The sequence below is a fragment of the Sinohyriopsis cumingii genome, chromosome 2 (assembly GCF_028554795.1).
Source record: "Sinohyriopsis cumingii isolate HCF-2022 chromosome 2, ASM2855479v2, whole genome shotgun sequence".
In the NCBI taxonomy this organism is placed as follows: domain Eukaryota; kingdom Metazoa; phylum Mollusca; class Bivalvia; order Unionida; family Unionidae; genus Sinohyriopsis; species Sinohyriopsis cumingii.
The window spans coordinates 164,507,647-164,520,599 of record NC_142962.1 but is presented as its reverse complement, the minus strand read 5'-3'; the positions used below and the strand labels follow the sequence as shown (position 1 = coordinate 164,520,599).

General features: G+C 34.9%; 1 protein-coding gene across 2 annotated transcripts in view; it reads left to right on the top strand.

The window, feature by feature from the left end:
- LOC149806243 (annexin A11-like) overlaps positions 1–12,953 on the top strand; it is a 106,895-nt gene that overhangs the window by 76,799 nt on the left and 17,143 nt on the right. For both annotated transcript variants that reach the window (XM_089951190.1, XM_089951191.1), the window contains exons 13-15: positions 2,351–2,563; positions 8,120–8,195; positions 10,403–10,515. In XM_089951190.1, the coding sequence (XP_089807316.1) occupies positions 2,351–2,563; positions 8,120–8,195; positions 10,403–10,515 (402 nt within the window). The remainder of the gene's footprint in view (positions 1–2,350; positions 2,564–8,119; positions 8,196–10,402; positions 10,516–12,953) is intronic.

Sequence of the window (12,953 nt, the reverse complement as noted above, 5' to 3'; positions counted from 1 at the left end):
TCTTTGTTTGGAGGTCTGGAACCTCCTCTGCTGGGTTACCTCAGAGAAAATCACCCTCCAAATTTTCCACATTGCAGAGAAGAAGAACATTTTAACGAACAGTCTGTCCATGTCAGGCAAAATAGTAGTGACAAGATGGACCCTTCATGGCTCCATAACAGAGTCCCTTAACTTGCTGCGGGATAATCCCCTGGTGGATTTGTTGCTACTGACTTCCCTTTATTGGTTGTCCAGTCCAGTGAGGTCATCTGTTTGTGTGCACCTTTCCACCTTCCTACTGCTACCTGAAGTTCTACAACAAGTCAGAACTTCCACTGTTCATATAATTTTCATAGTCCCACTCAGTGATCATGGTTCAGCAATCTAATGGACCTTTTGATAGCTCAACCCACAGGAGAACCTTCCAGCAGAACAACCCACCTTCAATCTTTGCTCATCTTAGGCAATCTATCTGCCAGAAATTTTCAGGTTGGGTTGCCAGCTGTATTGTTCAATCCAAGAAATCCATGGTCTATGATGCCAGGTGGAAAATCTTCTGTGATTCATGCAGTAGGAAACACATTGATCCCAGCTATCCCTCTAACTTCTATTGCTGATTTCCTTTTGTTCCTTTTTAAGAACAAAAGATGTTTAGTATCAGCTATCAATGGTTAGAGCTGCCATTTCCAATGCACTTAAATTCTCTCAGAGCTCAGCAATTGGTATGGAGTCACATGTTGCTAGCCACATTGAGGATTCTGAGCTGCAGAGACCTGTCTCCTACTCTCATACACCCATTGACACAGGCTGTCTCCAGCTTAATGGAGATTATGAGTCTGTTTCTCTCCTTTGTTACTGGTAACCTGAATTTTTAGAGCCCATTCAAACTGACGATGCCTCATGGGCCTACCTTAATCACTCCTCAGAGGACTTTGTGAAGGCAGCATTTTGTTGTTTTATACTACCTTCTCCTCCTTTACCTCCACTCTTACAGGGAGATGTCAGATACTCTTTATGTTCAAGGCAGCATGTTGCTTCCTTCCAAGAGGGAGGTGGTGCACTGCTCACCTCAAGCCCCAATTAGTGTGTTGCTACCTCCATTAGGGAAGTGGTGCACTGCACACAAGTGCAGGAATTTTTTCACAGTGACTTCTTGTGGCAACAACATATGACCCTGAGAGATACCAATATTCTATAACATGGACCTCTCTCTCTCTCAATCGCGAGTGTATTTAATTTTCTCTGTTGTCCATAATTTACAATGAGAGCATCATCCTACCCATCTGAATAATTCAGCTGCACAATAACAATGGGTAAGGTGTTGCTGCTGTTAAAATGTAGTTAAACTAATTTTACTTATGAAATACTTACCCATAGATATTGTCGAATGCCCTCCTCCCACCCCCGCTCTGATGTCTTGGTGGTATCATCTTTGCTGAAAAAGATGACCTTTCTACACATGCCCCAAGCCGGGAGTGGATTGTATCATAGTGATGACAATTCTCCACTCTTTGGGAGAATTATTCACATTGAACAGACTGGTTTTTCAGCACAAAAAGTACAAGCTGCATAATGATGACAGGTAAGTATTACATAATTAAAATGTTTTACCCTCCCCAAAAATACATTTTAATACAGTACTTATACTACAACTACTACTATTAAAAGTACTTTTAATTAAGAATGGTACAATTCATTTACCTATGTAATAGCTTGTTTTTACAGCCTTGGATTCTGCCGACAATTCCAGTCTCTTTATGCTTATGATGCACTGATATACACTGTATTGAGTGTCATTTTTGTGCTTTCTGAATTTTAATTTTCCATCAAGCTATTAGTAACATAGTTATATGTTTGTCCACCAATATTTTGTATAGAAATATTTGTATGCTTATCAGAATTGTCTTAATATGTATACTTAATAAAATAATATTTTATAATTTGTCTTATTATAGCTGCCTTAAAAAAATAAATAGTACTAAAAAGTTACAATTAATATTGTGTATTTTAATAGCATGTCATACACAGATAACGTTAATTGTTGCAGGGAAATCATAAAGAACTGATGCCAGAGCAATTGAATAGCAAGTCAGACTCAGTTGATATGTTTTATTAAAGGGAAATTGTCTTGAACTGATGACATGATGACAGAGCAATCATAGCAATTTGCACACTTATGTTTTGCAGGGAAATCATGCCAGATCTATCTAACAGTAAGTCACACACAACTGATGGTAATTGTTACAGATAAATTGTACAGAACTGATGCCACAGCAGTACTAATTTGTGACATGGAGTGGAGTGTATGATTAACAGTAAACAATATTTACTGTACTAGCAAGTCACACACTGTTGATGTTATTTGTTACAGGGAAATCGTACAGAACTGACGCCAGAACAGCTTCAGCGCATGATGTATGAGGGAGTGGAATGTGTGATTGACAGGAATTTGGCCAGGCAGGAAGCCCAGGCACTTTTTGAGGCTGGAGAGAAAAAACTTGGCACTGATGAGTCTGTCTTTCTTCAGATCATGGCTGTACGACACCACTTTCAGCTACGAGCCACATTTGAGGAGTATGTTAAGGTAAGATGTTTCCTCTGATGCAGACGTCTTTTATTACAGATTATAAGGCCCTCTTAGTTTATACAATGGACTTGTGCCCTCATATGTCCATTCTGAATCAATATTCTTGTCATTACAGTGTACTTATGCCCTCGTATATCCATTCTGAATCAATATTCTTGTCATTACAGTGTACTTATGCCCTCATATGTCCATTCTGAATCAATATTCTTGCCATTGCAGTGTACTTATGCCCTCGTATATCCATTCTGAATCAATATTCTTGCCATTACGGTGTACTTATGCCCTCGTATATCCATTCTGAATCAATATTCTTGCCATTACAGTGTACTTATGCCCTCATATATCCATTATGAATCAACATGCTTGCCATTACATTGGACTTAATGCCCTCATATATCCAGTCAGTAGTCTTGCCATCTAAGTGAACTTTGTTTTATTAGCTCTCATTCTTTTGTTCAAAAATGTGTATCAAATACAAAATATTATATCTCATAATTTCTGTATCCAGATGCTCACAAGGTAAATAAGTTCACTTTTTTCATGGGCTACCAGTTTTCATGGGCTGTCAGTTTTTATAGATTGCATGATTTCTGCAAACTATGAATTTAAAGATTTTTTTATGAAAGATAATCTGCATGTAATCCTTGAATTTAAAGTCTCACTCAACAATAATCTTCATGTGATACATGAATTTAAAGTCTCACTTAACAATAATCTTTTTCATGTGATACATGAATTTAAAGAATCAACAATAATCTTCATGTGATCCATGAATTTTTAAAGACTCAATCAACAATAATCTGCATGTGATCCATGAATTTAAAGTCTCAATCAACAATAATCTTAATGTGATCTGTGAATTTAAAGTCTCAATCAACAATAATCTTTATGCGATATGTGAATTTAAAGTCTTAATCAACAATAATCTTCATGTGATCTATGACTGTAAAGTCTCACTCAACAATAATCTTCATGTGATCCATGAATTTAAAGACTCTATCAACAATAATCTTCATGTGGTCCGTGAATTTAAAGTCTCGATCAACAATAATCTTCATGTGATCCATAAATTTAAAGACTCACTCAACAATAATCTTCATGTGATCCATGAATTTAAAGTCAAAATCAACAATAATCTTCATGTGATCCATGACTTTAACGTCTCAATCAAAAATAATCTGCTTGTGATCCATGAATTTAAACACTCAGTGATTTTAATCTTCACGTGATCCATGAATTTAAAGTCTCAATCAACAATAATCTTCATGTGATCCATGAATTTAACAACAACATCAACAATAATCTTCATGTGATCTATGAATTTAAAGACTCAACAATAATCTTCATGTCATCCATGAATTTAAATACTCACTCATCAATAATGTTCATGTGATCCATGAATTTAAAGTCTCAATCAACAATAATCTTTATGTGATCCATGAATTTAAAGACTCACTCAACAATAATCTTCATATGATCCATGAATTTAAAGACTCTCAACAATAATCTTCATGTGATCCGTGAATTTAAAGTCTCAATCCACAATAATCTTCATGTGATCCATAAATTTGAAGACTCACTCAGCAATAATCTTCATGTGATCCATGACTTTAACGTCTCAATCAACAATAATCTTCATGTGATCCATGAATTTAAAGTCTCAATCAAAAATAATCTGCTTGTGATCCATGAAGTTAAACATTGATTTTAATCTTCACGTGATCCATGAATTTAAAGTCTCAATCAACAATAATTGTCATTTAATCCATGACTTTAATGTCTCAATCAACAATAATCTTCATGTGATCCATGAATTTAAAGACTTAACAATAATCTTCATGTGATCCATGAATTTAAAGACTCACTCATCAATAATGTTCATGTGATCCATGAATTAAAAGTCTCACTCAACAATAATCTTCATGCGATCTGTGAATTTAAAGTCTCAATCAATAATAATCTTCATGTGATCCATGAATTTAAAGACTCACTCAACAATAATCTTCATATAATCCATGAATTTAAAGACTCTATCAACAATAATCTTCATGTGATCCGTGAATTTAAAGTCTCAATCCACAATAATCTTCATGTGATCCATACATTTGAAGACTCACTCAACAATAATCTTCATGTGATTCACGAATTTAAAGTCTCAATCAACAATAATCTTCATGTGATCCGTGACTTTAATGTCTCAATCAACAATAATCTTCATGTGATCCGTGAATTAAAGTCTCAATCAAAAATAGTCTGCATTTGATCCATGAATTTAAACACTCAGTGATTTTAATCTTCATGTGATCCATGAATTTAAAGTCTCAATCAACAATAATCTTCATGTGATCCATAAATTTAAAGACTCACTCAACAATAATCTTCATGTGATCCATGAATTTAAAGTCTCAGTCAACAAAAATCTTCACGTGATCCATGACTTTAACGTCTCAATCAACAATAATCTTCATGTGATCCATGAATTTAAAGTCTCAATCAAAAATAATCTGTTTGTGATCCATGAATTTAAACACTCAGTGATTTTAATCTTCATGTGATCCATGAATTTAAAGTCTCAATCAACAGTAATCTGCTTGTGATCCATGAATTTAAAGTCTCAACAATAATCCTCATGTGATCCATGAATTTAAAGTCTCAACCAACAGTAATCTGCTTGTGATCCATGAATTTAAACACCCAGTGATTTTAATCATGTGATCCATGAATTTAAAGATGCGTTGAATAATAATCTGCATGTTGTCCATGAATTTAGCTATCGATTAAATTATTGTATTTGCAGAACTACAAAAGTTGATACCTATACATAGTATATCCCTGTATTTTTTTCCCACTATGTTCTTGTGTCTTCTTTTATACAATGTGACTCTTAAATATTTGTTCCTACTGTAAGACGAGTTATTCCTGCAGTGAGACAAATGCTCGTTGAAATAATTTTGCTCAAGGTACTTTTCTCAGAACCATTTTCCTTTCTACAAAGTTATGTGTAAGCTAAGTCACTTTTACTATCATGATCAGTACTTTTTTTAACCTTGGTAAATTCACACACATTTAATCAGTTTGGCCAAAGCATGTTCTTTGTTCTGTGCATGCAGATGTCTGTTTTGATTTCCCTACCACTTCCTGACTGCTGGCATCAGATCAAAGCCTTTGATATAACACCCTCACGATTTATTCTCTTACATTCATTAAGAGTGTCAACACAGCCTGCATGGCAGCTTTTGTTTTGATCAAATCCTGACACAAAAATCCACGCTGGAAGTACTTGCATCAAATTAATCATATTTGGGTAATGTCCTTTCATGGAAACTAGTTTTGTCAGTAATTCAGCTCTTGACAGTCCTCTGTAATAATTGTTCTTGAGAATTCCTCACTCCTTCACTTCATCAGCACTAATATCTGACAAATGTCAATCATGGCTGTAAGAACTGTCACTCAGGCTGTAAGTAACTCATTGCAGATGGATGCAAAATTTGGTGTAAGTCAGCAGTGATGCCAAAAATCTGTCAATATGTTGGTTCAAAATAATATGTGGTAGATCTTTCTATGCAGACAGTTGCTAAGGTTGTTTATATAAAGAACATGAATTTGTAAGATGTCATATTATGTTCCAGTGAATTTGCTCTGTTGTCTCTGTTTGTCTGGTCACTCAACAACATGCCAATGATAGACACAACTGATTGTCGAACACTGTGTGAGGCAACCCCAACAGGCAGTTAATGTACTGGGTGAACCTTTTGAGGGAATTAACATAGGGTCCTCACTGATTGTATGCCATAGTCACAGTGCAGAAAAATGAGTTGGGGACCTCTTGTAATAGGCAAGAAGAAAGTTAAGAATTCTCTCCTTGTAGCCAGTCTCTGATACCGTCATATTAGCCAGTACACATGTTAGTATCAGTCTATGGGCCACACAGTACATTTCAGTTAACTAGGGGCAAGTCCCTTTAAGAAAATGTGACATACTTACCTTTTTCCCAAGCATCACATCCACACCATGTTGTAGATCTTTGTTGCATCAAATGCATTAGATTTCAAGCATGCCAGGAGTCTAAATCTGATGGTAAGTGAATTGACGGCTGGTAATTTAACATTTTTTTGTATACACAAATATTCAATTTCCCTTCCATCACATACGAAAGTTATAAATTCATGTACTTCTCTGTTGTGAGATACTTGATATGTCAAAAATTATTTCCAAAGCAGGGCTTCTCACCAAGTTGAGAGTATATTCCTCCAGTGTTGCAAACTTGATGCTCATGAATTTAGAACATGCATAATCTTTCTATTGCATCTTTGAGGTGATAATTGTGCTATTTAACTAGAAAAGCTCATTGACTGATTTGAATTTGTCGATCAGCATGTTTGCCTGAGTAAGATACACATTGTTTTATAAGCTTTCTCTGGCACTTATCTAATTATAGATCTAACCAGCTTGTTGCCCTTAACTGTATTTTGACAGTCACTGATCTTACATGGTCATTGCTTGCTCCACTAGTTGTAGGTAGATCCAGTAAATGAGTTGTTTTTATGTCATTCATTTGGTTTGGTAGTGTTCACAAACATGGCACTGAGGCAGCTTTCATACCATATCCAAAGGAATAGCTCTGTCCACCTTCTTTTAAAAGTTTTAGCTTTCTTAGTCCATTTGCGGTTTTCATCATTATTTATACTTATGTTTCAACATAGTGAGTAGTGGTCTGTCCAACAGCAAAACTAAACTGATACTTAATATTGTCACATCTAGGCAGTTAGAAAATAAAACCTTTAGAATAACAAACATTGTTACTGAGAAGCCAGTCATTGCAATTTACTTTATTGTTGTTCATTAAAGAATTAAGTTGTCTTTCTCTATCCCCATTTAACCAGTTAACTCTGAGTTCTATAGGTCTGATGCAGCTAACTGTAACAAGCTTAGTTGGCAACTATATGTATAAATAACATTTTTCTGCATTAATGCCAGATATATTTCATCTTGAAGAACAAAATAACATATATTTATCCAGAACACTTTAGTGAGAGGATGTTGAGATTGCTACCATCTGCCCATCCATGCCCATCCATATATCCATCTTCCATTCTGTCTGTAACCACAGCTAATAACCTGCTGGGAGTGAATTCACCAAACTTCATACACAATTTTCTCATGTGATGATGATCTCTGAGTGTAATATGTTTTTTTCTTCCTCTTAATGGTATCCCAGGGAGAGGGTTAAAGGTCAGATATTCAAAATTTACTGTTACATGTATAATATTTAAAAAACGATTTTGAACAAACTTGTACATGCATTCATAAGAGGAAGAAGCATTATATATATATTTTAGGTTGCATCACGGTGTGTCACGTTCTAAAGGAGGGAAGCAGCGGTGAGAGTGGGCATGTAGACAAAAGCATTGGCATTTGCCTTGGCGAGCCATAAAAGTAACTCCAGTTTAATTTGTTGCTTTGCAGATGATTAAAAGATTATGTACCACATTACGAGATATATCTGGTATTAATCCAGAATGTCTTGTATAAAATGTGTTTCTGTGATTCCAGATTGCAGGCCGAGATATGCTGAGTACAATAGATAGGGAGATGTCTGGAGACTTGCGGGATGGATTCAGAGCTTTGGGTAAGTAGGGTTTTGACTTTGTCATCTCTACAAGATAATTTGTTTTTTATGATTTATTTTGTTTGTTTTTCTAGCTCTCCTTTACTTATTGCACTACCTCCCCTGGTACTGGCATCTACATATATAAAAGCATCTACATATATAAAAGCATCTACATATATAAAAGTATCTACATATGTACAACCTTGCTACATGTCAAGCATTTTTTCTTCATAGGTTCTAGGCAACAGTTTGGAATGGGTTTCATGGAACTTATCCCCAGGGAATTGGACTAAGGGAGATAACTTTGTACTTGCATGTACACAGGGTTCCCACATGTTTTGAAACAAACATTTCCAGATCTTTGCCGATGTTTTTCCTAATGAAATTATTTTTTTTCAAGGGTCACTTATGACCCTCAGTGACAAGATTCATGAACAAATTGACTTAGAAAATGTGCATGTTTAAAATCAGTCTGGAAACTCTGAACTGTCTGAATTACATATAACCATTTATTAAACTCTAGAATGTACATTTATAACAAGAAAGTATCAGACTTGAAAATTTAAATTTAGAGAATGAAAATATTAGCTTCATTGCATTGTTGTTTTGATAAAGTATGTTAGAAAAGAGTTTAAATTTTGAGAAAAATTCCTAAATAATGATAAACCCTTTTTTTTAATAAAAATTCTTTTATATATAGTTGGTGCCCTAACATCTACTTTTTGTGTAATCTGACTATGGACTATATATTTAAAGCTGTCATTTTCAAAGAAATTCCAGACTGTGATATTCTGAATTGTATATTGCCTTAGGTTTTGATGCATGTAGCAAGGTCTGATAGTCAAATTCCCTGCAAGGCGAGTTCATGGTGGAAGTGGGGAAGGTTACTAATCAAGTGTCTATTGACGATAATACCTAATACTGTGTTCCTAATGTCAGCTACCAAATAATAAGCAAAGATTTATCAACTTTACATATTAAAGGGAAAGTGGGGGAAAATAAACATTATTATCTTTCTCATTAGTGTACTGCAGACAAGATCTAGGCACAATATGATGTTAGACTGGTCTTCATACTGTCTACTTCAGAAAATATATCAATATGGAATTCATTAAAGTGTAACCATTCTGTTTGTGAAATACAGTCAACTGAGAGCTTGGATTGACTGGTTCCTTTCCAAGCAGTTGGAAAACCTATTTTTAACTTCTAGAACATCTGAGCAAGTTTTGTTCAAATCAGATAAGAGTGTTTCTTACAGCACGCTTTATCAAAATTATGCTTATTGTGGCTTCCCTAGTAGTTACTTTCTTACCAGCCATAAGGAAACCTATTTTCAACTTTTTCAGAATGACGGAGCCAATTTAAATCAAAATTGATAGAAATGTTCATTTGGACATGCTTTAAAAAAACTGTCTAGGTTTTCTCCAATAGCACTTGTGTAGCTTAGTAAATATAAGGAAAACCTATTTTCAGCTGCTTCAGAATAGATGAGCCACTTTTGATCAACTTGTTTGTTTGACAAATTTTTAAATAGCGGCTTCACTAGCAAACATTGTGGTATGCACATCAAACATGCAAAAACTTATTTTCATCTTTTTTCCAGAATTGCTGATTTAGTTTTGATCAGGCTTAGTAGCATTGCTTCTTAGGACATTTCTGTCAAAATTGTGTTTGGGGTGGCTCTCCTAGCAACCACAGCAAATATATGGAAAGCCTGTTTTCAGCTTTTCTAGAACAGTTGAGCCAGTTTTGATCAAACCTGGTAGGCATGTTTCTTTGGTTTCTTTGGACATGTTTATCAAAACTGTCCAACATGACTCTCCAAACAATTATATCTATTCCATAGCAAACATATAAAAAAACTATTTTCATCTTCTTCCCCAGAATGGTAAAGCCAAGTTTGGATCAGACTTGGTGTATTTATTAGGACATGTTATTTCAGAGTTGTTTTCAGGGATGGCTTCTTTAGAAATGGTGTGACTTCCATAGAAAATGACTGAAACATCTACAGTTGACACTTGGATCCCATAATTAATGATGGTTACTAATATATGTAAAAAAAATTCACTGAATGACATAGGGGTGTCATTTAATTTAAGGCACCTGTCTTATTACATTTGCTTTTTGTACTGACATGCGACAGGTGAAAGATACAAGGCCTTATTACTACTAATAGTAATAAAAAGGTGTTAAGAGTTAGTCACATACTTTCTGTGTATTTCCAGTGATGAGTGCCCAGAACAGACCTGAGTATTTTGCTGATGTTCTATATGAATCTATGAAGGGGGCAGGAACCAAGGATTCCACACTGATCCGAGTCATTGTCTCCAGATCTGAGGTAAATAGTATGTGGTATAGACTTCACTTAGGGTTGATACCTGATATTATTGACTAGAATCTTTTGCTGATTTTGTTTTATATGATGCCAAGAAGTGGGATGGGGTTGGCAGGCTGCTCTAGTTAGAAGGCAATAGCTTCCAAGTACTGATTGACAAGCTGACTATTTACAGAGTCTGCAGAAGCTCATCAACTAAGCAGTACCATGATCACAGCTCTTATTATTAAATGTCTATGACAACTTGGCAAATGTTAATTTGTTGATTGGAAAATTACCGATACAACATCTTGCAGAAAGACTGAGTCAGACACATCTCTCCAAAAGACAAATTCAATGATATGACACCTTGCATAACCATAGACTTGCTTACTAAACTCACTGAAAGCCAATGAGTCTTGTCAAATAGCAATTTATTGAAACTGCAAACAAAGGGTTTCATGGAATAAGGAGTCTTACCTACAATCCTGTGTTATATATGCCTCTTGTATCTGATTAGCAAATCCTTAAGCAAAGGCTTTAGTTAAGGCCATCCCGCATGTAATATTGGCAATAAAATTGCTAAAACAGTACACAAAATTTCAATATATACTGTTAACAATTTGCTGCCACATCCATCACTGCAGAAAAAGTAAAACCTATGTCTTGTTGATTGGAATGAAGTCACATATGCAAAGTTGGTGAGTTGTTGCATTGGTAACTTGTCCATTAGTTCAGTCCATTCCATGTATAATATTGGCAGTAAATTGTTGAAACAAGACACAAAACATCAATGTATAAATTTAACAATGAGCTGCCACTTCCATCACTGCTGAAAGAGTAATACATGTGTCTTGTTGATCGGCATGAAGTCACGTATGCAAAATTGGTGGGTTGTTGCATTGGTGACTTGTTCATTTGACGTGTTGGTGAGTTGTTGCATTGGTAACTTGTTCATTTGACATGTTTGCATGCATCAGATTGTCAGACAGCCGGGTGTGATTACTCTGGATTAAGCCAGTTTCATCTGATAAAGGTATTTCATGGTTGGTATGGCGGTGTGTTTTATTTTACCACAGCACAGCAACACTTTTGCAAGTTAATACCTGCATAAGCAAGTAGAGTTAAGTGCCTTGCCAAAGAACTTATATAGTATTCAATCCAATCTTATCAAAGCACGATATTTAGTATCTCATGGTAATTAGTACCCGATAAAATTGGAGGAAACTGACCATATCACAATTAATTTATATTTTTTTGCGCTACCACAGCAGTAGCAGTTTTGTGTCTTTGGATTGTACAGTTTACATGTCTATAGCATCTTCCCACAAATATGTGCATGAAAAGCAGGAGAAAGCACAGAAACAAAAATTAGCTATACTCCTACTAAAAATTAGCTATATTCCTGCACAAAAAGCTTTACACAAAAGTAACTTTACTCCTTAAACAAAATTGCTATATTCTTTCATGAAAAAATTGCTATACTCCTACTCAAAAATAGCTATACTCCTACACAAAATAGCTATACTCCTACACAAAAGTAACTTTACTCCTACACAAAATTGCTGTATTCTTTCTTGAAAAAATAGCTATACTCCTACACAAAAATATCTATGCTTCTATACAAAAATGACTAAACTCTTGCAACAGAAGTAACTCCTTCACCAAATAGCTATATTCTTTCATAAAAAATAGCTATATTCCTACACAAAAATAAATATACTCCAACACAAAAGTAACTATACTCCTACTCAAAAATAGCTATATTCTTTCATAAAAAATAGCTATATTCCTACTCAAAAATAAATATACTCCTAACCAAAGTAACTATACTCCTTCACAAAAATAGCAATATTCTTTCATGAAAAAATAGCTATGCTCATACACAAAAATAACTATACTTTTACACAAAAATAACTATACTTTTACACAAAAGTAACTATACTCCAACACAAAAGTAACTATACTCCAACACAAAAGTAACTATACTCCAACACAAAAGTAACTATACTCCAACACAAAAGTAACTATACTCCTACTCAAAGATAGATATACTTCTACACAAAAGTAACTAAACTCCTGCACAAAAATAGCTATATTCTTTTATAAAAAAATTATCTACGCTCGCACACAAAAATAACTATTACACAAAACTACTATATTCCTACACACAAATAATTTTATACGAAAATCACATTTTAATTATGACTGTACAAATCCATCAAGAATGGAAAGAATTATAATCAACTTCATGAATGATAATTTTTTCCATAATATTGTAGCTTCACACATGAGCATCAAATGCTATTGTTGTTGTTGTTGGCTTGACTTCGCTTGTCTATTACACGCGCGCTGGTGGCTGATGAGCCCTATACATGACAGGCACATCCGTCCACAGAGGCTGCAGGGGAATGTCTGGGTTGTGGTGGGTGCTGCTGATGGTTCCTGGTTTTTTCTTTGCC